The sequence below is a fragment of the Trichechus manatus genome, unplaced genomic scaffold (genome assembly GCF_000243295.1).
Source record: "Trichechus manatus latirostris isolate Lorelei unplaced genomic scaffold, TriManLat1.0 scaffold00026, whole genome shotgun sequence".
NCBI lineage: Eukaryota > Metazoa > Chordata > Mammalia > Sirenia > Trichechidae > Trichechus > Trichechus manatus.
This window is the reverse complement of record NW_004443962.1, coordinates 11,136,530-11,163,303: the sequence shown is the minus strand read 5'-3', so window position 1 is coordinate 11,163,303 and position 26,774 is coordinate 11,136,530. Positions and strand designations below refer to the sequence as shown.

General features: G+C 36.5%; 1 protein-coding gene across 1 annotated transcript in view; it reads left to right on the top strand.

Moving 5' to 3' along the window:
- Positions 1 to 26,774, top strand: part of EAF2 (ELL associated factor 2) — a 55,693-nt gene that overhangs the window by 14,193 nt on the left and 14,726 nt on the right. The window contains exons 3-5 of the mRNA XM_004373638.1: positions 6,566 to 6,702; positions 9,000 to 9,145; positions 12,427 to 12,687. Coding sequence (XP_004373695.1) covers positions 6,566 to 6,702; positions 9,000 to 9,145; positions 12,427 to 12,687 — 544 coding nt within the window. The remainder of the gene's footprint in view (positions 1 to 6,565; positions 6,703 to 8,999; positions 9,146 to 12,426; positions 12,688 to 26,774) is intronic.

Below are 26,774 nucleotides of genomic sequence, written 5' to 3'. Positions count from 1 at the left end.
GAAGAAAGGCAAAAAGGGAAAAAGAGGGAAAAGAAAACAAAACAAATTAAAAAAAAAAAAAAGAACAAGAAAACCCCCCCAAAAAACAAACAAACAAACAAAAAGACACAAAAAAAGAAATGCCCTCAGGGGTCCCTCTGCACGTCTGCTCAAGTTGAGGGGGTAGGTCCCAAGCTGCGCAGCACTGCCGGGCCAGAACAGGCTCCCAACTGGAGAAAAGGAAAAGAAAACAAACAAACAAACAAAAGCCCCGGGTTCCCACCAGCATGGCAGCACAGATCAGGAAGCAGTTCTACACTCGAACGGCGCTCCACAGCCCCTTAGGAAGAAGCAAAGATGTTGCACGGAGCCAGGTGTTTGAGCAAAAGGAGGGGGAGGTGGTGAGAGGTAAGGAAGAAATCAAAAGAAGCAGAAAAAAGCAACACCAGCAGCCACAAATGGTACTCAGGGAGTCAGCCAGTGCGGGCTGGTGGAATCCAAGCAGCCGGTGCTTTCTGGCCAAGAGACAGTGGCCACGGGAAGCAGAGGAGGCTGAGCTGGAGTGAAGAAGGGTGTGGGGTGGGAAAGCATATATTGCCAGTTATGGGTTGTTCTGTCTCCTGCTGGAAGCTCCGTGAAGCTGCTTTCTCATACCCCCTATTTGCTGGTCTCTGATAGGGGTCCAAGATGGCAGATCCGTGCTGTGTTAGTTGATAGGGGACCTTTCTATGTATGTCTCCTCGTTCTCTGTTCTCTGTCAGTTTCTTATTCCGTTTGGTGCTTGGCTGAGTTCTTTATCTCTTCATTTGATGTTTGGGAATTCAGGATTGCCGTTTTTCTCTGTTTGGCTTAGTTTTTCGGATCTTTGCTGTGGGGGGACTGCATGGTGCTTCTACCTAGAGCGCCATGTTGCTGGAAGTCCTCATTTGATTTCTTGACTGCTGCTTCCATGGGTGTTGATTATGGATCCAAGTAAAATGAAATCTTAGAGGCAGGATTCACAACACATAGGAAAATCATTTCAGATGACAAAATGGTGGACAAGTACACAGTACTGGAAATCATGGACTAGCCAATTCAATTTGGGGACACAGTTCAATCTATAACACTACTATCTAGATGCTGGTTACTTCTCAACTTAATATCTCTAGCCCAGACCACTTTCCTGAGTTCCAGATCCCTCTGCTCAACTGCCTGATTCTCCACTTGGATGACTAAAAAGTGTCTCAAAACCGAGCTCCTTATCCCCAAACCTACTCCTGCAGTCCTTTTCTTCTCAGTAAATGGCATCTCTATTCCTCAAGCCCAAACCCTTGCCTTCTCTTTTTCAAACCCCACATCACTTCTATTGGCAAGTGTTCTTGGCTCTACTTTCAATATATATCCAGAATTTGCTCACTTCTCACCACTGTCTTGGTCCAAACCACCATAATTTCTTTCTGAGATTATTTCAGTTATATCCCAGCAGGTCTCCGTGCTTATGCCTTTGGCTCCTCCAGTCTATTCTTAATACAGTAGCCACAATGATTCCATAAAAATCCAAGTCAGATCTTGTCACTCTTTTGCTCACAGCTCTCTGCCATGTCACTCAATAAAACCAAACTACTATGATCTTCAAGGCTCTGCATGCTCTACCCTCATCCCTTACTTCTCTGACCTTACTGTCTGCTACTCTTTTCCTTGCTCACTCTGCTCCAGGCGCATTGGCCTCCTATCACTTCAGGCCTTTACACTTGCTGTTTCTTCTTCCTATAATGTTTTCTTTTTCCATACATATACAAGGTCAGCTCCAACACTTCCTTTAGGTATTTACTCAAACGTCACTTCTTTAGTGCCTCTTTCCCTGGCCATTCTATGTAAAATTGCAACTGTACTGCCAACATACATCCTGCTTTATGTTTTTATCCTTAGTACATATCACTGTCTAAGGTACTATATAGTTTATTTATCTTGTTTATTGTCTGTCTCGTGTAAACTGCATTAGGGCATAAATTTTTGCTTGCTTTGTTCGCCTCTGTACCTTCCACTTCTCGTACTGTGCCTACTGCTTAATACATATTTATTGAATGAGTAGATGAATGAATTTCTTCAGTGATTAAAATGTTTGGATGTGTGTAATGATTAAAATTTAAACTTCATTCAAAGTTAAAACTTTTTTCTCCTCTGGCTTTTCTATTTTTATTAGGATAATTCTTTCTATTTGCATTTAGTCCAAAGTTGATATACTTTTTATTTTTTTCATCTTATACTATGTTTATTAGTTATTTTAATTCTTTGTTTCTTCTTTTTATTCTTACCTTTGTTAGTTTCATCGAACATGTCTCTGTCTCTCTCTTTTTCCCCCTTGTTAATTCTGGGAGTACTGTTGTACTTTTCCATTCTATTTCTGATTACTTTCTTTTCCTGTTGTTCATAAGCAAGCATATAATTCTGTATTCTTATATGAAAATTCTGTTCCTCCACTGTTCCCCTGCCCACCTCCATCAAATGAGACTTTTAGAATACTTTTATTGTCGCTTAGCAATAAGACCTTTTCCTCCTTCTTCCCACTTCCCTCCTCTTCCATCTCTACCAAACACTCAGGTTTTGCCATGATAGTGTACACACTGCAGAATATCTTCATGTCAAGAATCTTTATTGAGGCTACCACCAATGAGTGCCCTGACAGGGAACACAACAGAGAGTCCCTGATGAAGCAGGAGAAAAGTGGGATGCAGAACTCAAATTCTAGTAAAAAGACCAGACTTAGTGGTCTGACTGAGACTGGAGGGACTCCAGAAGACATAGCCCCCAGACTCTCTCTGTTAGCCCAAAACTAAAACCATTCCTGAAGCCCACTCTTCAGACAGAGATTAGACTGGACTGTAAGACATAAAATGATACTCGTGAAGAGTGTGCTTCTTAGCTGTAGTAGATACATGAGACTAAATGGGCAGCTCCTGCCTGGAGGCAAGATGAGAAGGCAGAAAGGGACAGGAGCTGGTTGAACAGACACGGGAAATCCAGGTGGAAAGGAGGAGTGTGCTGCCACAGTACAGGGAGAGCAACTAGGGTCACATAGTAGTGTGTGTATAAGTTTTTGTATGAGAAACTAACTTGAACTGTAAACTTTTATTTAAAGCACAATAAAAAAAAGAATCTTTTCTGGGCCCTTAAATTACACTTTCTCATATACCACATCCTTTACACATTCTTTATCTGTTTAAAGGTAAGTACATATAAATAGCCAGATTCCTTTGCTCATTACTACTCCCTCTTCATTCCCCTACGTTGAAGTTTTGTTCCCATTCCTTTGTTGTATGGGTAAGAGTCCTTTCTTGACCCTTTTTCTCAAATAAAGTATGCACTCACTTGTACTTTATTTTGTAGTGTGTCTTTTGGTTGACTATCTTCAGTCATTCATATAAACCAACTACAGGTTGTATGGCTTGATTGTGAGGAATAGCAGATTGAGAATATTGACGAGGAGATGAGAAGATCATGGAGGGCCCCATCTACAGGTTTATGGAATATGGCTTTTATCTTGAATATATAAAGATTTTTAAGCATGGAAACACTATGATCAGATTTGCCTGTCTGCTGAGTGGGAAACAAAACTGGAAGGAGAGTAAGGAGAAAGATAACAGTAGTCTAGGTGAGATGGTGATTGGGTTCTGAAGTTGGGTGGTAACAGTGGAATGAACATGGAGATGATAGGATGTATTCAATAGTTATTTAGAGGCAAGTATAATTCATAGGCTTAAGAGTTGCCTGGTACTTTAATAGTTATCTTCCTTGGGGTATGGAGTAAGGGACTGGGCAAAAATTAAAGTTTAAAAATTAGTAATGATATTCAATTTAATGCAAAAAAGTTTTAATTTTAAGAAAGCTGTTAAAAGTATAGAACTCAGGTATAAAGATTATGAGAGCCATGTTTAACTTGTTGCCTGTGCTCAGAAATTGTTCATATTCAACATTCATTGAATGTCTGCCAAGGGCTTCATACTTCTTTAGATGCTGTGACAATAAAAAAAAAATTAAAGACTCAGTCTTTATTCTTCAGGAGCTCTGAATACAATAGTGTACTGTAGTTTTAAGATATATTCCATTCTAAGAATGCAAATATCTTTAAGAAGAATGTACTGCACGCGTCTCTTATCACCTATAATTTGGAGTCCTTGGTTTGCTGTTTTCGGGTGTCTTACTCATTTGTTTTCAGCCAAGACAGCTAGAAAATATACTTGCAAGCAAAATGTGCCCAGTTTGTTTTGTGATGATCATGCCCCCAGATCTCCAGCTTACAGGGCTTCAGCTAAGTGCTCCCAATCTCACCCTTTCCAAGGCTACCCCAGACATGTCCTCATCCATATACTATCCACTGATTTCCTGTAAATCACTTTAGTCTTAACCTGTTGGCCGTCAAGTTGATTCTGTCTCATAGCAACTCTATAGGACAGCGTGGAGCTGCTCTATAGGGTTTCCAAGTCTATAATCTTTATAGAAGCAGAGTGCCATGTCTTTCTCCCACAGAGAAGCTAGTGGGTTTGAACTACTGAACTTTTGATTGGTAGCCAAGTGCTTAACCACTGCGCAACCAGGTTTCCTACTTTGGTCTTAGGGGAGAGGTGAAAAAAAACTTGGTTCTTTCTTTCAATTTCACCCCCCTAACCCCCATACTTTTCAGAAGTCTCCAACCTATCTCTCTTTTATGGCATTCTCAGTCACTAAATCTATTTCATACTCCTGTTGTTGTTGTTGTTGTTGTTGTTAGGTGGTGTCAAGTCAATGCTCATAGTGGACCCCATGTCACAGAGTAGAACTGCCCTGTGGGATTTTCTAGTCTGTAATCTTTACCGGAGCAGACCACCAGGTCTTTCTCTCATGGAGCCGCTGGGTGGGTTTGAACCACCAACCTTTCAGTTAGCAGCTGAGCTCTTAACCGTTGCATCACCAGGGCTACTTATGCTCCTCCTAGTGGTCATTTATTAAATCTCTAATGATTAACTTCTTTAGAAGTCATCCACTTCTATCTTGACCTAACAGTACTACTGTATTTGATAAAATTATTATAATTGGCATTTAAAATTTTTAATACACTTTTATACAGTTTGAAAACAAGCAAACCTAAACAGTATATTGTTTAGGAATGTACATGTGGGATAAAGTAAGGGCATGATAAATATCAATTTGTTTCAGGGTGGGAGAGAGGGGGTAGAGGATGGGGAGAGCACATAGGTAGACATAGGTTATTAGTAATGATCTAGGTTTCTTTAACCTTTTATTACATAATTGGAATAGTATAATTAACCCTCTATGTACCTATCACTGAGCTTCAACAATTATCAATATGTCACTAATTTTTTTTTTAAATCTATTCCCCTACCACTTTTTTTTTCCTGGCGTATTTTAAAGTAAATCCCAGACACTAGGCTATTTCATCCATAAATGCTTAAGTATGAATCTCTAAATGATGTGGTTAAAGTGCTCAGCTGCTAACTGAAAGGGTGGCAGTCTGAACCCACCGGTTGCTCCACAGGGGAAAGATGTGGCAGTCTGCTTCTGTAAAGGTTTACAGCCTTGGAACCCCTATGGGGCAGTTTTATTCTGTCCTATAGGATCACTATGAGTCAAAATCTACTCGACAGCAATGGGTTTGGTTTTGGTTTACCATGCTATCATCACACCTAACAGAATAGATGATAATGTCTGGTCCATATTTACATTTTCATGATGGTCTCAAAAATGTCTTTTTACAGGTTTTTTTTTTTTTCCCAACCAGGATCCAAATAAGAGTTCTACACTGCATTTGTATATTACGTTTCTTAAATCTCTTTTATTCCATTAAAATATTTTCCCCTTTTTAAACCATTGATTTGTTGGAGAAACCAGGTCATTTGTCTTAGAGAGTATATTCATATTCTAGACTTCAAATTAATTCATTCTAGTTTTAATTAGCTTGTTTCTCTATTCCCCATATTTTCTGTAAACTGGTAGTTATAGCTAAAGGCTTGGTGAGAGTCAGAATCTTTTTGTTTTGTTTTTAAAGAAAATACTTCATGGATGGTGCTGTATACTTTCTTTTATATCACATCATGAAGCACATATGATCGGTTGTCCCACTTTTGATGATGCTAAAATTAATCAGTGGATTCACTGTAACAGGTGCTCTTTGATACATTTATTTTCCTTAATCTACACAGGGGAGTCACCACTTTAAGAAAGTACCAAATTTTTCAACCTAAGCTTATGAAGCAATAAGGAAGAGGGGTGGTAGGGAGTATGATTCAGGGCTTCTCTTCCTTTATCTGTAAAATATCTTGGTTGTATTAGAATTGTATCCCAATTGTCCATAATAGTTCAAAGAAACAAAATTTTACTGGCTCAAGGCAAGTGTCTTATCTATTCCCTTTCCTCAATTATAGCAGCTATGACATCTCAACCTCTCTTTATCTCTGTCTTTTTTACTACAGCCCTTGGTCTTAAGGTAGTACATTTAGGTAGTTAGGAGACGAAGTATAACCTGGATTGAGAAACACAGGACCAGAAGACCTTAAAGGCTGACTTTCTGCGGTAAATTTCAAGTAATAATAATTAACTTTTTAAACAGGGTTCAACTCCACCAGTAACGGTTTTCAAAGGTTCAAAGAAACCTTACTTAAAAGAATGCATATTGATTATTAACCATGATACTGGAGAGTGTCGACTAGAAAAACTCAGCAGCAACATCACTGTAAAAAAAACAAGGTATGTGGTTTAATGAAATGATTTATTTTGTCAGCTCATAAATTGCTAAGGATATGTCAGGAAAAAGGTTATTGGATTAAGTCACTTATTTTACTAAGGATTATCTCTGTGTGTACAAAAAGGTTTAAACTTTTCCAAGTTTACATTTGGTGAGATTTCTTAGCCAAAAGCTTTTACCACTTCTGTCTATAATATATGAAAGTTTGTTATGCTTCTAAATTTTTTTTTGGGTGTAGACATACCTTTAGGAAGACCTTCAGTGAGATGAACTGACTCAGCAGCCACAACAGTGGGCTCAAACATAACAAAGATTGTGAGGATGGCACAGGACCAGGCAGTGTTTCATTCTGTTGTACCTAGGGTCTCTATGAGTCAGAACTAGCTCGATGGCACCTAACAACAACAGGCATAAATTTATTCTGTTGTAGATAATTTTCTAGAATTGGACTGAAAGGAACCATTGTATATTCTTCAAAATAATTTTATCTCCGTTAGGAAATATTTATTGAGCACCTAAAATATGTAAGGCATTAGAAAAAGGAAAGTTTACTATACAAATACTAGCCTCAAAAAGTCTGCATTTTAATTGTATTGACAGACCATACCATTGAAAAGGCCAATAAGAAAATACAGTCATCTCAAATTCTTTTTGGAAATAGGAGGAACATTAATAACCATGTAATGTAAGGGTACTTGCTCTGAAACCTATGCAAACAGTATAGACAAAAATTGCCCTGGGTATAAAGGGGAGAGAGAAGTCATGTTTGATTGGAGAATTCAGGGAGACCTTATTCTTGAGAGGAGGTTAAGATTCAGATCTCTGTTTGTTTGTTTGTCTGTTTAATCAAACATACCTGCTTATAAGAATTACCTTGGGTACTTGTTAAAAATATGAGTTCCCAAATCTAACCTCAGATCAGGTGAGGAACCTGGGAAACTCTGTCTTTTTTAATGTACCTTCTCCACCCCAGGCGATTGTTACTAATAGGAACGTTTGGAACATACTGATTTAATTGATCAGAGAGGATATGAGGATATAAGCAAGATTTGAAGACGGGAATTTATCCGACTTTATTGAGGGCCAAAGAATAAAACCAATTTGAACAAAGCAGAGATTTATCTCTATATCTGTGTATAGTACTGAGAAGTGGGAGATGATATTGATAGTGGGTTAGGGGTAAGACTGTAAATGTAGGTTGAAGTTACTACTAGCTAAAGGATTCGTGATTCAAACCCACCCAGAGGTGCGGTAGAAGACAGGCCTGGCAATCTGCTTCTGAAAGGTCACAGCCTTGAAAACCCTGTGGAGCAGTTCTGCTCTGCACATATGGGGTTGCCATGAGTTGAAATCAACTTGACGGCAAATGGCAACAACAAGAAATCAAGACATTGTCTTGATGACGGTGATTACATGTTTAAGTTTTTTAACCAGAGTTTAGCGTACTTACAGCTCTATTTTGAAATATTAGTTCAGCAAAGAAGCTGGGAACAATGAAACAATGTTGGAAGCAGAAAAATGTAGGAAACTATAATTTTTGAAAGAGGGAATGAAGAGAAGAATGAGGTTCTAAATACTTTGTGAAGGAAGAACCGATAGGAATTACCCATTGCCGTCGAGTCAATTCCAACTCATAGCAACCCTATAGTACCGAGTAGAACTGCTCCATGGGATTTTCAAGGCTGTAGTCTTTACGGAAACACACTGCCACATCTTTCTCCCACACAGCGGCTGGTGGCTTTGAACAGCGGACCTTTCCTTTAGCAGCCCAGCGCTTAACCACTGTGCAACCGGGACAGGTATTAGTGACTAGAAATGGGAGAGGCGGGGTCAAGCATAATTGAAAATTATGTATAATTAACCCCCTATACTCTTTTCTTAAAGGTCTTGGAAGAAAAGTATATGAATCTTCTTCAGTAACGTATCTTAAAGTTATGAATGGAAAATGTAGAAGTGACTTAATTTGAACAGAAATGATAATTTTAGAATTTAGGAAAAACATTGTACCTCTCTTTTATTTTAGGCATTTGTGTATGTCCTGTGTCTCCAGTTTGAGCAGTGGTTTTGTTTTTGTTCATATTTGTATCCTTCAGTGGGCCCTATGTGTATGTCATACATATTGCAGGTGGCTCCATAAATATTTGTCAAATAATGAATTAAATTAGTGTTTTGATTCTTTAACATCATTTTAAAGAGATCTAGGGAAAAGAATAAGGGTCAACTTTAGTAATTTTATAAGACGAAATTGTTGATACATTGCTATCATCCTTTTTTTGACCTTTGATATCCTTAACTGCAGAGTTGAAGGAAGTAGTAAAATTCAGTCTCGTATAGAGCAACAGCAACAGCAAATGCGGAATTCAGCTAGGACTCTCAATTTTGTAAAACATTCTTCACCCAAAGACAAGATGTCCCCAGCATCTCCAATGGATGATATTGAAAGAGGTAAAATCTAAGTGTCTATAATCTCCCTTTATAAGAGATTATTAGGAAATATTAAATGAAAATTTTCATTTTAATTAACAATGGAACTAACTCAACTTTTTTTGAAAACGTCGTATTCTTTGTTATTATGTGTTTTTCTGGGGGAGGATATATCTCATGATTTAGGTAGGGTGTTATGTAAGTTCCAGACTATATACATATGAGAGGATTAGTATTTTTTCATTATTCAGGGGAAAATAAGTAACTGTTTAAATGTGTTTAACTGGAGTTTTCTTCTTTTTGGCAGTGGTAATGATTCTTATTCAATTCTTCACAGCATCTTCCTGTCAAAGTTCTTTATGTACAGCTAAACTGTAGATGTCTGAGATGTCACCAAACCAATAGGGAAGTGAGGAGATAGTAAGATATAGTAAGTATACTAAGGAGATATAGTAAGCAGAAGCACCAGCAGACCAGTTCTTATGAATTGCTGCTCAGTTCAAGGGAAGGTATTTCTAGGGAGATACAGTCCTTTTAAAAGTAAGCAAACTTAAACCTCCATTTCTTTTCCTAGCTGAAGTTTGGGTGTTGGTGTTATACGGATTATTGCGGCAGTGAGACCCTGGTCACCAAAGTATATTTGCTTCTACATTTTGCATTCATAATTTACACATAGGTCTCCTATACTACTTACCCCCTTTAAGGCCTAGTATAGTATTGGTTCCCTAATGTATCAGTGGTCACTTCACAAACAGCAAGGAAGACATAAGCTCAGAGCCCTTGTTACTATAAGGGATCTTGAATTTTATTTTATTATTACATCATGTCTGCTTCCAGAATGGATTTGAATCATAATATCATTATGTATACAATAAAATACAAGAACAGAAAATCGAATGTTGAAGGGGAAGAGGAAGAAAATTTGTTAATTATTAAAACATTAAATTTAGCTCTGAGCTTCCTAGCCACCAAGACAAGAATGAAGACACAAGTAGCATATTTTGTATTACATGAGAGACAGTTCTAAAGTATCTACTTAATTCTAAAAGGAATCATCATATGGAACCTGTTCTAGCGAGCATTGAACTATTCAGTGTCAAGAACAGTAATTTTATAATATAGGTAGAAGTTCCTCCATGTGGCTGCTTTTTAGCAGAGACCTTAATAAAAAATTGCATTGATGCATGACTCAGGGAAAAGAGATCTGTAAAGGATAAGTTAACATGATCCAAACATAAAGCTTTTTTGCTGATCTACCTTTGTATAAGAATGGAACTCTGTTTACCTTGATGTGTTGTATAGCATGTTCCTTAGACTGCGTTCTTTAAAATGATATTTTCTTGATCCTACTGTGCCACTGTCTACTGCTACGATGGTTGAATCATCTTTTCAAATTTGTGAGTATGTGTCTGGCAGTTGTACAAGTCTTCTAGTAGTATTTTTGTGGTTTAATTTTCACATTTATGTCTTTGAGCTATCTGGAATTTTAGTTTAAGAAATAAGATGAGAATCCAAATTTCCCCTTTTCCCAATGATATCAATAAATAGGTATTAATGAATAGAGTCTTGATAAGTAGGATTGATAAATAGATTATATACTAATATCCATGTATTGAATAAGTCACCATTTCTTCCACTGATAGGAAAGGTCATTTTTATCACATGCAAAATTTTCACAACGTAAGATATATAATGGCCAATAAATATATGAAAAAGCAGTCAGACTCACTGATGCTTTTAAAATGCACATTTTAAGATTAAGAAATATTTTTCACTTACGAGATTGGCAGAAGCTAAAAAAAATTGTGAACTTCCAGTGTTGCTGAGGATATAAAGGAAACAAGTGCGCTCATGCATGATTGGAGGAAGTATAAATTGACAAATCTTTATTTTTTTGAAGAGCAATTTTTATATGTAAAGCACTTAGAACAGTGTCTAGCACATGGATACTATATAAGGGTTTGTCATCATTATCATTATCCTTACTTACTAGTAATTATTAAAATAAAAGGTGCCCTGGTGATGCAGCAGTTAAGCACTAACCGAAAGGTTAGAGGTACAAACCCACCCACGGGCTCCACAGGAGAAAGACCTGGCCATTTGCTTCCATAAAGATTAAACCCATTGCCATCCAGTTGCTTCCCAACTCATAGCAACCCTATAGGACAGAGTAGAACTGCCCCATAGGGTTTCCCAGGCTGTCATATTTACAGAAGAAGACTGTCACATCTTTTTTCCTGCAGAGCGGCTGGTGAGTTCAGACCTCGACTTTTTGGCTAGCAGCTGATCACTTAACCACTGTGCCACCACGGCTCTTTCCATAAAGATTACAGCCTAGAAAACCCTATGCAACAGTTCTGCTCTGTCACATGGGGTCACTATGAGTCAAAAATCTACTCGACATCACTTAACAACAGCAACATTAAAAATGTACATCTCTCTTGACCTAGAAATTCCAGAAATTTCTTCTACAGCAAAACTTATATAAATATATAGATGATAGGTATCTACATAGCCATATTTATATACTACTCACACAAGAATGTTTCATGCGTCATTTTTGGTGCTAAAGAAAAAATGGAAAAATTCCAAGTGCCCAAAAGGGATTACAGTACTACACATCCATTAAAAACAAAAATGCGAACCTAAACTTTCACCTAAAACACAGTAAGATTTAAAAAATAAATAAATAAATAGTAATGATTATTATTAACTTGTTAAGTAAAAAAAAAAGAAGACAAAACTCTTTTTAGTGACAAAGAAGAATATACAGGTATATTGTCAAGCAAAAAAGCTAGTTTTTACATACTCATTTACATATACATATGTATATATATACACGTGTACATACATATACATATGTATATATATATACGTGTACATACATATATATGAACCACTTTTGAAAACAAAGTTTGTATATATTTGTAAGTGCTTAAAAAATCTTGTAAGAATTTAACTAAGAAGTAAACATTACCTTTGGGAGGTTGGATCATAGGGCAATATGAGGGATCCTTAATCTGAAATATATATAATTTGAGTTACATATATATTTGAGTACAATGCTATAAATAAGCATGTATTTAGATATTGCCTATGGCCAGTGTCATTGAATTCCTTGGATTTTCATGAACCTATTTTGAAATATGGCTTGATGTTACCGGAGGATTTTTAAAAAATGCTTTAAATTCTGTAAATGTATGTTTGGTCTTATTTATTCCTTATCAACAGTTTCTTAGGAAAAAATACATTTAAATTTGGTTATATGTTATTTAACCTATCTGTTTTTATTTTATTTTCAGAACTGAAAGCAGAAGCTAGTATAATGGACCAGATGAGTAGTTGTGATAGTTCTTCAGATTCCAAAAGCTCATCATCTTCAAGTAGTGAGGATAGTTCTAGTGACTCAGAAAATGAAGAGTGTAGCTCCTCTCCTTCTGATCCAGGGAATTATAACTCAGGACATCATACCATGTCTGCCATGCTGCAGTGCAAGATTCCTGATATGGAAGCCAGTCATAATAGATTTTATGACAACAGTGGCCTTATGATGAACACTTTAAGTAAGTATACATATACATGAGCAATTGGAAAAGTAAGAATTCACAGTACAGCCATGTGGATTATAATCTAAAATTTGGGTAAAGAGGAAGATTCTTATTTTACACATTTGACACCATTAACCATTGCCTTTTTATTGAATTACTCAGTTTCTTCTGACTCTGTGACATAACACATTCTTGGTTTTTCTCCTATGTCTCTAGATACTCTTCTTTCTCTCCTTCAAAGGTTTATAATCCTCTATTCAGTCATTAGAGTTGTAGTTCCTCAAGGTTTGGTCATAGGTCCTTTTTTCTTTTAGTTCTATACTCTTTTCCAAGATAAACTCCTTCACATTTCTGTTACAGTCAATACTTATGTGCAGATAGCTTGCAGATTTATATCTCTAGTCCATATTTCTCCTCTCAGCTCTAGATGTGTATGTCTGACATCATCTCGTAGTAAAAGGCACTTCAAATTCATTTTGTCCAAAACCAACTCATAATCTTTGGCTCACAGTTTTCCCGTCATTGAAAACCAGTGGTCATGTAATTACACAAACGAGAAGCTTGATAGTATTCAAGGATTAACTTTCTCTTCCTCTTTACAGTATAGCCAATCCTTCACCAAGTTCTGTTGATTTTACCTTCTAAATATTTCTCAAATTCATCTGTTTCTCTGCATCTCCACCACTATCACTCTAGTTCAACTTGCCATATTTTCCCTTTCTCTCTCTGTCTATATTCTTATCTACTTAAAAAAGAGGGATCATACAACATTTGTCCTTATGTGTTTGACTTATTTCACTCAGCATTATGTCCTCCAGGTCCATCCATGTTATTATATGTTTCGTGACTCATCATTGTTCTTTATGGCTGCGTAGTATTCCATTGATGTATGTAGCATATTTTGCTTATCCATTCATTGCTGATGGGCACTTAGGTTGTTTCCATTTTTTTTGCTATTGTGAATAATACTGCAATGAACATAGGTGTGCACGTGTCTGTTCATGTCACTTCTGTTAGGTCTCTAGGGTATATACCTAGGAGTAGGATTTTGGATCCTAAGGTAGTTCTATTTCTGGTTTTTTGAGGAAGCGCCAGACTGTTTTCCATAGTGGTTGTGCCATTTTACACTCCACCAGCAACGGATAAGGGTTCCAATCTTACCACATCCTTACCAATATTTGTTGTTAAATGTTTTTTTTTTTTTTTTTAATCACTGCCATTTTAGCCAGGGTGAGAGGGTATCTCATTGTAGTTTTGATTTGCATCTCTTAATGGTTAATGATCACAAGCATCTTTTCATATGTTTGTTCACTGCTTGAGGGTCCTCTTTGGTAAAGTTTCGGTTCGTGTCCTTTGCCCATTTTATAATTACCGTATTTTCTTGCTTTAACTACTCCAATGTCATCCTAACTGGTTCACCCCTTATCTACTCAAGCCCATTTTTGATCCATTATCTACAGTGCAGCCAGATTGATCTTTTCACAATTCAAATATATTTTTTCACATCTCCTGATTTAAACCACTCAATAGCTTCTAATTTCTTTTAGGATAGAGATAAAACACCATAACTTAGTGGTCTTGCTCCTCCTCTTCTAGCGATACTTGCCTTCTTTTCTCCACTATACTCAACATACTTTCACCCACCTCAGAGCCCTTATGTATGCTGTTCGTTCTCTTCATGTAGTTAACTCTTCCCCCTTCAGATTCCAAGTTAAGATTTACTTTCTCAAGGAAGCCTTCCTCGACCCTCTGACAATGTCATATCCCCCTTTTTATAGACTCTCAGAGCATCAGGCATCTCTTCATTATTTCATTTGTCACCATGATAATTTTACATTTATTTGTATGATTTGCTCTCTTTCTCTAGAGGAGAAACTCCATGAAGCCAGGAATCTTGTTTGTTTTGCTTATAATTGAGTACTAGTACCTAGCACAGTTCCTGATAACGTGGTAGATGTTCAGTAAATACTTTTTAATAAAGGAATGCAATTTGATTATTCTCTGGGGGAAAATGGAAATTTCCTTTTATATATTTAAAACTAATCTCACTATGCTAACTAAGAATGAAAAAAGTAAGTAGCTAGGAAAGACTGACTAGCTCCAGCCTAATAACAGAACTGAAGAAGACAAAAACCAAAATTGGTGGCAAAGAGTTAGAGTGGAAGCTATGAGTTAATTAAGGACCAGGAAAGATCTTTTGAAAATATAGTGATTTAGGTTTTCAGTGCTATTATTCCTGACTTGGGAGGTGAAATTGGAACAATTGATTTCTTGAATGGTCAAGACAACGTGGGAAAAACACAGCTTGGTTGGACTGAATGAGAAACTGAGTAAAATTTAGGAAAATGTTCTCAGAAATTACTGAGTTCTATAGAGCACATGACTAGGAATCAGAATATCTGTATTATATTCCTGACTTCCTCGTTACTTATTGATTATGTGATCATTAACAAATCATTTCGTTTTTCTGGAGCTTCAGTTTCCTCATTGAAAATGGAGACTGTATCATTGGCATCCTTGCTTTGTAGAACTTTGGAGGGGTTTGTGAGATTTTCTGTTTTAGAACTTTTTTAGAACTCTAGAGTGGTTTTCTGATGCAACATGACACCGTGAATTTATGTTTTAAAAATTCCTTCTGTACCAAGCGTATAGTAACAATGCATAAAGTATAAAAAGATAAAAATCAGACATGGCCAGGATCAAATATAAGGTAAACATCTCCATACACAAGAAACTGAAACACAGATACAAAACAGTGGGCTTAGTGGGTTGAAGCCATTGGCTCTGAATTCAAAAGGAGGTGGTGGTTATAAGGAGTTTAATACTTTCAGGGAAAGGTAGTTTAACAGGGCTTCAAGTGATTCAGGGGACTTGAGCCATGCTTTCTGCTTGGAGCCAGAGAATGTGTGTGTGTTTTTGGGGATGTAGAATGGGAATAATCTTCAACTAATAAAAGGAGACTAGAAAAATGGTTATTTGCATACTGACTGAGGCTACTGGTTTTCAGAAGCCATGGGTATAGTGTTGGTACGATTTTGCTACCCACTGGCTCCTTGATGGGATTTGTCATATCACTAGTATCCCAGGAGATAGCAACCCCCAGATAGGCTTATGAAACCTGTTTCTGGTAAAAGGTCTTAGAGGAGCAGTGGAGGGAGCCACAAAACCTTAAGTAATGCACAATGTCAGGGCAGAGAAAAATAGAAACTTCCCACTCAAAATGAGCCAACATTTTCCAAAACATATGAAAAAATTCTAATGCTAAGGAAGTCAGCCAAAAAAATTAACAGTTGGAGAAGGGATTCATTCCAAGTGAAAATCTTTTTATAGAACAGTTTAAGACAATTATTTTTTTTTTATTGTGCTTTAAGTGAAAGTTTACAGCTCAAGTTAGTTTCTCATACAAAAATTTATACACACATTGTTATGTAACCCTAGTTGCTATCCCTATAATGTGACAGCACACTCCTCCTTTCCACCTCGGATTTCCCATGTCCATTCAACCAGCTCCTGTCCCTTTCTGCATTCTCATCTCGCCTCCAGATGGGAGCTGCGCATTTAGTCTTGTGTGTCTGCTTGAACTAAGAAGCATAGTCTTCACAAGTATCATTTTATGTCTTATAGTCTAGCCTAATCTTTGTCTGAAGAGTTGGCCTCAGGAATGGTTTTAGTTCTGGGTTAACAGAGAGTCTAGGGGGCATATCTTCTGGGGTTGCTCCAGTCTCAGTCAGACCAGTAAGTCTGGTCTTTTTACTAGAATTTGAGTTCTGCACCCCACTTTTCTCCTGCTCCATCAGTGACTGTCTGTTGTGTTCTCTGTCAGGAAGGTTATTGGTGGTAGCCAGGCACTATCTAGTTCTTCAGGTTTCAGTCTGATGGAGTCTCTGGTTTATGTGGTCCTTTTTGTCTCTTGGGCTAATATTTTCTTTGTGTCTTTGGTGTTCTTCATTCCCCTTTGCTCCAGGTAGGTTGGAACAAATTGATGCATCTTAGATGGCCTCTCGCTAGCTTTTAAGACCCTGGACGCCGCTCACCAAAGTGGGATGCAGAACCTTTTCCTCATAAATTTTGTTATACCAGTTGACCTAGATGTCCCCTAAAACCATGGTCCCCGGACCCCCATCCCTGCTACTCTGTCCCTCAAAGTGTTTGGTTGTGTTCAGGAAACTTCTTAGCTTTTTGTTTAGTCCACTTGTGCTGACTTCGCCTATATTATGTGTTGTCCTTCCCTTTACCTAAGATAATTCTTGTCTACTATCTAGTTAGTGAATTCCCCTCTACCTTCCTCCTCACTCTCATAACCATCAAAGAATGTTCTCTTCTGTGTTTAAGCCTTTTCTTGAGTTCTTATAATAGTGGTCTCATGATATTTGTCCTTTTGTAACTGACTGTTTTCACTCAGCATAATGTCTTCCAGATTCATCTATGCTATGAGATTCATAACATTGTTCTTTACTGTTTTGCAGATTCATCATTGTTCTTTACTGTTGTGTAGTATTCCACTGTGTGAATATACTGTAATTTACTTATCCAACAGTTATCTGTTGATGGACACCTAGGTTGCTTCCATCTTTTTGCTATTGTGAACAGTGCTGCAACAAACATGGGTGTGCATATATCTATTTGTGTGATGGCTCTTATTTCTGTAGGATATATTCCAAGGACTGGGATTGCTGGATCGTAAGGTACTTCTATTTCTAGCTTTTTAAGGAAGCGCCAAATCAATTTCCAAAGTGGTTGTACCATTTTGCATTCCCACCAGCAGTGTATAAGTGTTCCAGTCTCTCCATAACCTCTCAAACATTTGTTATTTTGTGTTTTTTGTATTAATGCTAGCCTTACTGGGGTGAGATGGTATGTCACTGTAGTTTTGATTTGCATTTCTGTAAAGGCTGATGATCGTGAGCATTTCCTCATGTATCTGGTAGCCACCTGAATATCTTCTTTGGTGAAGTGCCTGTTCATAGCCTTTGCCCATTGTTTATTGGGTTATTTGTCTTTTTGTTGTTGAAGTTTTGCAGTATCTTTTAGATTTTAGAGATGAGACTCTGATCAGGTATATCATAGCCAAAAATTTTTTCCCAGTCTGTAAGTTGTCTTTTGACTCTTTTGGTGAAGTCTTTTGATGAGCATAAGTTATCTAGTTTCTCTTCTGGTGTTTGTGTGTTGTTACTTATGTTTTGCATTCTGTTTATGCCATATATTAGGGCTGCTAGCATTGTCTCTATTTTTTCTTCCATGATCTTTATCATTTTAGATTTTATATTTAGGTCTTTGAACCATTTTGAGTTATTTTTTGTGCATGGTGTGAGGTATGGGTCTTGTTTCATTTTTTTTGCATATGAATATCCAGTTATACCAGCACCATTTGTTAAACAGACTGTCTTTTCCCCATTTAACTGACTTTGGACCTTTGTCAAATATCAGCTTCTCATAGGTGGATGAATTTAAGACAAAGATATTTAAAGAAATATGCAGAATATGTTCAAAGAGAATGAAGACATAAAACTTTCTTTAAAAAAAAATTATGAAACAAAGCCAGGCAGAAATAAAGCAAAATACAATAGATATTTTTAAAACAGTTAGAAAGACTAGACATTGAAATAAAAATTATAAAAAAAAACTTAATTGATGGGAAAAACTTTAGACTGGACACAGTTGAAGAATAAATTAGTGAAATGAAAGATAATACTGAGGAACTATCCCAGCACACAGCACAAGAGAGACAGAGAAATAAAATAAGAGAACAGAGAAAAAGAGGACAGATAGAGAAGATTAAACATTTGTCAATAGGAATTTGAGGAGGTAGTGGAGGGGATAGTGTGAAAAGTCAATTCTGAGAATACTCTAGAACTGAAGAAAGACATGAGTCTTTAGCTACAAAGCAGGATAAGTAAAAATAAATCTAGACCTTGAAGAGTAGTGAAACTACAGAACATCATTAGTGGAAAAGACAATCTTAAAAGCTACAGAGAAGCAGACAGATTATCTACAAAGGAGCGAAAGACTAACAGAAGACTACTCATTAGCTAATTGAGTAGGCCAGACAATAAGGGAGTGGGAAATATCTTTAAAGTGCTAAAGGAAAATAATTCTAGCTAGAATTTTATACCCAACCACACTGTCATTCAAGAGTAAAATCATTTTCAGGTACATAAAATCAAATAGAGTTTACTATGTATGTTAGTTGCCATTGAGTTGGCCCTCAACTCATGGTGATATCATGCACAATGGAATGAAACACTGCCTGGTCCTATACCATCCCCATGATCAGTAGTATGTCAGATAGTTGTGCTCTGTAGGGTTTTCCTTGGCTGATTCTCAAAATCAGATTGCCAGGCCTTTCTTCCTAGTCTGTCTTAGTCTGGAAGCTCCTCTGAAAACTGTTCAATATCATAGCAACATGCAAGCCTCCACAGACAGATGGGTGGTGGCTGCACGTGAGGTACATTAGCCTGCAATTGAACCCAGGTCTCCCACATAGGTGAGAATTCTAACCACTGAAATGAACACAGAAGATAAGTGAGGATACGAAAAACAGTAGTGAATAAAGAAATTAATAAAATGTCAATAAATTTGACTAATTGTTGACTATAAAAAACAATTATATTTTGGACATTTTATGAAAGGGTAGGTCTAAAATTCTAAACAACAGTTGCTAAATGAGATAAGGAGTATTCAGTTTAGGTGTGCTAAGAACCTGGTCATGTGTAGGAGGAAGATGTTGTTAGTTGCCATTGAGTCAGCTCTGACTCATGGTGGCCTTATGTATAACAGAACGAAATATTGTCCATTCCTGTGCCATCTTCAGATTATTGATAGGAGGAAGACAGAAACACTGAATAATTGTGGTCTTTGTTAGATAACTTCATGGTTAATTATATATCATAAAATTTTAAAAGTAACTACTTAAATAAAAATGCAATTTATAGCTTCTACATTGTAAACAGGAACAATAGAGAGCATAAAAAACTTTAATAAAAGGCAGAGAAGGAAAAATGAAACAAGCAGAAAGATTGATAAACAGAAAATATGAAGTACAAAAAATCCTAATATATCAGCAGTAACATGCAAAAGGGTAAAATCCACCTACTAAAAAGATTATCAGATTACATTTTTAAAATTATATGCTTATTTTTATATGACTGAAAATTATATGACTGAAAATAAAGGCATGGAAATGATTATCAGTATTAATATCAGAAATAACAGAATTTAAGGCAAAATGCATTTTGGAGCCCTGGTTGCACAGTAGTTAAGAGCTACTGTGGCTGCTAACCAAAAAGGTTGACAGTTCAAATCCACCAGCTGCTCCTTGAAAACCCTATGGGGCAGTTCTACTCTGTCCTGTAGGGTCGCTATGAGTTGGAATTGACTTGACGGCAATAGGTTTGGTTTTGGTATATATTAAAATATGTATTGTGTGTGTGTATCTGTAAAACAAAAATTGTCAAATCTCTATTATAATGGGAGATTTAATGCATCTATAATCAAGCAGACAAAATTTAGTAAAAGTATAAAATCTAAACAACATAATTAACGTACCTGTTCTAATAGTAAATATATGGAATCCTACAACCCAAAAGTGAGGAGCGAGCATTATTTTAAGGTACATATGAAACATTTATAAAAAGTTACTCCTTACTAGGTCAAAGGAAATAATAAACTTCAAAGAATTCATATTTTACTGATCACATTAGTTGACTGAATTAAAATATAAGTAACTAAAAATTAGTTTAAAATACACATTTAGAAACTTCAAAGCATATGTCTAATAACTTACATGTTAAAAAGGAAACTACAATGAAATTAAGAATATTTATGATTGAACATTTATGTCAGCCACTTGGGATGCAGCCAAGATGGTACTTACCAGGACATTTGTAGCCTCAAAATGCATTTATTTTTTTAAAGTTGAAAATAAATGAGTTAAGGATTCACCTTGAGGAATTAAAAGAGCAATAGCAAATTAAAGTCAAAGAAATTAGAAGGAAGAGAATAATGTATGTAAGAGTAGAAATTCATGTAACGGATAACAAAGATATATTAGATGATCAACAACACTAAAAGTTGTTCCTTTGAAAACTAAAAAAATAGACTAACCTCTAGCAAGTGCTGATGAAGAGAAAAAGAAAAGGAAAAAAAAAGTATATATATGTATATATAAAGAATGAAAAAGAGGTTAAAATTATAGCTAAAGTATACTTTTATTTTTAAAATTTTGAAATTTTTATAAAAATTTGGCATCGAAATGAATTATTTTCTAGAAAAAGTATAATTTACCAACTCTGACTCAAGAAGAAATAGAAAGCCTGAATAAACCAATACAATTAAAGAACTTAAACCAAATGAAATGTCTCTTCCTCCTCCACTCTATCTCCATATCCCCAACACACAGTAAAAGTGAAGACAGTTTTCCAAATGAATTTTAGCAAAGCTTCCAGAAACAAATAATTACTATCTTCTACCGACTGTTTCAGAGAATAGAAAAAAAGGGAAAGCTACTTAATTATTTCATGATATTAGGATAATCTTGATATCAATACTGAACAGGAATAAGATGAAAAAAATTGTAGACCAATTTTACTTAAAATCATGAATGTAAAATTCCTAAGTAAAATATTAGCAAGTGGAGTTATCAATGTACTTAAAATAAATAAGCTAAATCATGACCGAATAGAGTTCATCACAGAGAATGTAAGAAGTGTTCAACTAAGTGTTCAACATCTAAAAGTGTATCAGTATAATTCATCACATTAACAGAATATAGGAGAAAAATCATATGATCATTTCAACAAATGAGTTATTTGAAAAAATCAATATTCATTAATTTTAAAATGTTTACCAAAGTTTGAATATAAGGATATTTCCTTAACTGGATAAAGTTAGTTCACAAAAACAAAACTACTGCAAACATCATACTAATAGAGACTCTGGCAGTATCCCATTAAAGTTAGGAACAAGACAAGGAGGACTAATAGGATTTCTATTCAGCATTGTACTGAAGTTCCTAGCAAATGCAATACAACAAGTAAAAGAAATGAGATATAAGAATTGGAAACAAGAAATAAAATGCTTCTTATTTGTAAATAATGCAGTTGTCTACACTGAAAATCTAAGTGAATCAACAAACTATAGAACTAATAAAATAACTTAGAAAGATTGGTGGATTAAAAAAATATGTGTAAGTCAGTAGCATTCTCGTATACCAGTAATAACCATTTGGAATTTATAATTTCAAACTCAGGATCACAATAGTAATACAACTCTAAGATATTTAGGAATAAATCTAACAAAAGATGTGAAAGACTATGAAGGAAAATAGAAAACATTGACGAACCTAAAAGATAACTAGAATACATGCAGATGTATTTTATGTTCGTGGGTTGGAAGACTCAATTTAATAAAGATGTTGGCACTCTCCAAATTAATTAAAATTCTTAGATGCTTTTTGTGCAATTAGACAAGTAACTCCTAAAATTTATATGGAAGAACAAAGGGAAAGGAATAGCTAAAACAACTGAAAAGATGAAGAACAATGCAGACAGACTTGCCCAACTCCATATCAAGAATTAATAAAATTAAAAGTATAACGTTGGCACAGGGATAGATAAATAGATTGATGGAATAGAATAAAGAGTGCAGAAACAAACCCGTAGTTACATAGAAACTTGCTGTTTAGCAGGTTTGGCATTATATGTCAACCAGGAAGGATTAAATGTTAAGGTAATGGTTCTAATACAGTTGGTTATCCTTCTAGGAAAAATCATTTGATTCCTACCTCAAACCATATACGAAAATTGAGAATGGATAAACTCCGGGGTGTTCGTAGAAGGGAATATTATAGCAGTTAAAATGAGTAAACTAGAATCACTATCAGCATGGAAGAATCTCAGAAAACTGTTGGATGAAAAAAGCAAATTGCAGGATAGGCAGAGTATTATCCCATTTATATGAAGATTAAAAACCTGCAAAACAATATTTTGTAACATTTATGGGTCATAAATATGTAGTAATAGAAGTATTAAAATCTATGGAAATGATAAACACTAAATTTATAAAACATTGTTATCTCTGGGTGGGGAAGGAGATGAATGAGATGGGGGACAGTCCACAGGGGCTTCAATTATATCTGTAAATTTTAACTTTTAAAATCTAATGCAAATAAGGCATACTATTAAGATTGTATAAAGCTTGAGTGGAGGGTACATAAGTGTTTATTATGTTTTTATTTATTATCTATCTATATAAAATGTATTAACAAAATAGGAGTCCCTGGGTGGTACAAACAGTTAAGAGCTCAACTACTAGCTGAAAGGTTGGCAGTTCAAACCCACCCAGAGGTGCCTGGCTTCCCAAAGTTCACAGTCTTGAAAACACTATGGAACGCAGTTTTACCCTGCAACAGTTGGGATCTCCATGAGTCAGTTCCACTCCATGGCAACTAACAACTAACAACCATAAAATAAATGTTTTAATACTTCATATTGGTAATGAAAGGTATGTAGGTGTTAAAACTGGCTATTTGCCAAAAAGGAAACTCTTGGTTACAGTGGTATTTTTTAAATGAGGCTTCACATGTGTAGAGTTTAGCAGGAGCAGCAGTAAAGAGAGTTGGATCCCATTTATTTTATAAGTCATCCAAAGGAAAAAGAGGAGTAGCATAAAAAGGAGGCAGTAGAAACAAAGTATTTTCAATGACAGAGAATATCTGTGCTTTAAAAAAATAGACATTGGTCTAAGTGCTGAGTATTCAAGGGAAAATAAAGCAGACATGGCCACTACCCCCATAATCCTCTAGCCTAGTGGGAGAGACAGAAATCAACAAATAATTACACAATAGCTACATAATTACAATTTATGGCAGCGTTTTGAAGGAAAAGCCCAGGGAATTATAAGAAGATAAAAGAAGGACCTAATTTGGCAAGGGATGGACAGTGAATGTCCTGGTGACAAAACGGTCAGGAAAGACCATCCTGAGGCTACAGTGTTTGAGTAGAGACCTGGAGGATAAGGGTTAGCCAGGCAGAAGTTTCTGGAGGGAGATTAAGGAGGAAGCACAATGAAAGTCCTGAGAGAAGAAAGATTGCTTAACATATTGAAGAACTTGATAAAAAGGCAGTATGGCTGGAGTAGAAACTGACTGTCAGGCCGTTTAAAATATGGTCTAGAGCTTAATGCAATAGAAATTGATAGAGATCTACACACATACATCTCAAACCAAATACCCATTGCAATCGAGTAGAACTGCCCCATCAGATTTCCAAGGCTGTAAATCTTTACGGAAGTAGACTGCCACGTTGTCCTCCCACAGTGTGGCTGACGGGTTCAAACTGCTGACATTTTGGGTAGCAGCCTAGCAATTTAACCTCTGCACCCTGAGGGCTCCTTGCAGACATACACAGACACGTACAAATACACATACACATGTAGTTGAAGTTACAACAATGTATGATAAACCTAATCTGGAGTTCTACTTCTTATTAGTAAAAATCATGAGTAATTGATTTCAAATTCTGAACAGATGGAGTCAAAATGAATGAAATTTTAAGTTATTAATAGCAAATGATAAAGGGAAGATTTGATTCAAGAGGATTATCCCATCCTGAGAACAATTATGTGTTAAAAATGAAATATCCATGCCAGCGGACATGCCAAGTAGAGAGAGAGTAGACAGTGAGAAGAAAAGATGGTCTGGGACAGAGTCCTAAGGTTTTACACCTCAGGTTGAGAATGAGCCTGTATGAAGAGTAAGAAGTGGCATGAGAGATGGAGGAAATCAGAGAGTGTGATGGCTTAAGTGAAATGAGAGTATTGTAAGGAAGAAAATAGCAAACATTTCACATGCTGCTGAGTAGGACTGGTAAGAGAGAATGTATTTCTTGAATTTATTTCCATGTAAGTCGTTGGTTATCTTGGGAAGAGAAGATGTGGTGGACTAGTGGGGATGGAAGTCACTTTGGAGTAAATTGAAGTATGAATGGAGGGTTGGTAGTAAGGAATTGGAGATAGTCTACGTTGACAACTCTTGAGAAGCTTAGCTGTGAAGGGGAATAGAGAAAACAGAGCAGTGTCTGGGATGGAATGTATGATCTGGGAAGAGGAGTCAGGATTGATGATAGGAGATGCTAGAGCATGTTTGAATGCTGCTGGGAATGTGAGGATAACTGATAGAGCAATAGTACCCAAGGCTGTGTAAAGGACAGGATCTAGAGCACATGTGGAGAGATTATTAACCTTTGATAGAGGGAGCTTGCCTCAGTTGTAACAACAAGGAAGATGAGTAATGCAGAGAGAGGGGCTTTGTAGATTGTAGGTTAGAAGACGTGAGAGTTCCTGTCTGATGAATTCTGTTTTCTTCATGGAGTATAAGGCAAGGTCATCAGCTCAAGCAAGAAGGGGATCAGAGGTTTAGGAGGAATGTGGGGATATGAAATTTTAGAGAATTGAAGTGTGAGCTAATTAGTGAAACAGATTGTCAGTTTTCAGCACCCATATGAGGTCAGTAGCCATGCATGTATAATAGCAGTTACCAAACTGTGATTTTTTGTTTTTTCTCCAGCAGTGCTCAGCTAGATTAAAGGTGTGTGATTGGTGCTTCCATGATTTGGACTTTGCCAGGTAGATGTGATAGAGAGAGGTTGTTTCCAGGGGAGCGGTTGTAATAATAGATCATAGTATTTCAACTGGATTGAGAAAGTTGAGGCCTGAACAAGGAGTCAGTGGATGAATTGGAGGCTTTTTGGTTTTTTTTTATATTTTAAATAATACTTCATTGTGTTTTTGTTGAAGGTGTACACAGCAGTTTAGGTTCACATTCAACAACTTCTACATAAATTGTTCAGTAACATTGGTTACATTCTTCACAATGTGTGAACATTCTCATTATTTCTATTCTGGTGGTTTTATTTCCATTAATCTAGTGTCCCTGCCCCCTTACCTTCTCATCTTTGTTTCTTTATTTATTTATGTACTTATTTTTCTTTTTTTAATTGTACTTTAGCAGAAGGTTTACAGAACAAATAGTTTCTCCTTTAACAGTTAGTACACATATTGTTTCATGACAGTGGTTAACCACCTCACGACATGACTACATTGTCCCTTCTCAACCTTGGATTCCCTATTACCAGTTTTCCTGTACTCTCCTGCCTTCTAGTCCTTGTCCCTGGACTGCTGTGCCCCATTAGTCTCCTTTTGTTTTATGGGGCTGTCTAATCTTTGCCTGAACCGTGAACCTCGAGAGTGGCTTCATTACTGAGTTAAAAGGGTGTCCAGGGTCCATACTCTCGGGGTTTCTCGAGTCTCTGTCAGGCAGTAAATCTGGTCTTTTATTGTGAGTTAGAATTTTCTACATTTTTCTCCAGCTCTGTCCGGGACCCTCTGTTGTGATCCTGGTCAGAGCAGTCAGTGGTGGTAGCCAGGTACCATCTAGTGGTACTGTACTCAGTCTGGTGAAGGCCATGGTGGTTGTAGTCCATTAGTCCTTTGGGCTAATCTTTCCCTTATATCTTGTTTTCTTCATTCTCTCTTGCTCCTGAAGGGGTGAGACCAGTGGACTATCTTAGATGGCCGCTCACAGGCTTTTAAGTCCCCTGACGCTACTCACCAAGGTAGAATGCAGAGCATTGTCTTTATAAACTGTGTTATGCCAATTGAGCTAGATGTTCCCCGAGACCATGGTCCCCACAGCCCACTACCCAGCAATTCAGTCCCTAAGGGAGTTTGGATGTGTCTATGGAGCTTCCATGACCTTTCCTTGTACAAGTTGTACTGGCTTCCCCAGTTTTGTGTTCTGTCTTATCCTTCACCAAAGTTACCACTTATCTATTGTCTATTTAGTATTCACTCTCCACACCTCCCATCCCTCATAACCCACAAAGATTGTTACCTTTTGTGTGTAAACTTTTTCCTGGATTTTTACAATAGAGGTCTCATACAATATTTGTCCTTTTGTGATTGACTTATTTCACTCAGCATAATGTCCTCCAGTTTCATCGATGTTATGAGATTTCACAGATTCATGGTTGTTCTTTCTCGTTGCATAGTACTCCATTGTGAGTATGTACCATAGTTTATCCATTCATCTGTTGATGGGCATCTAG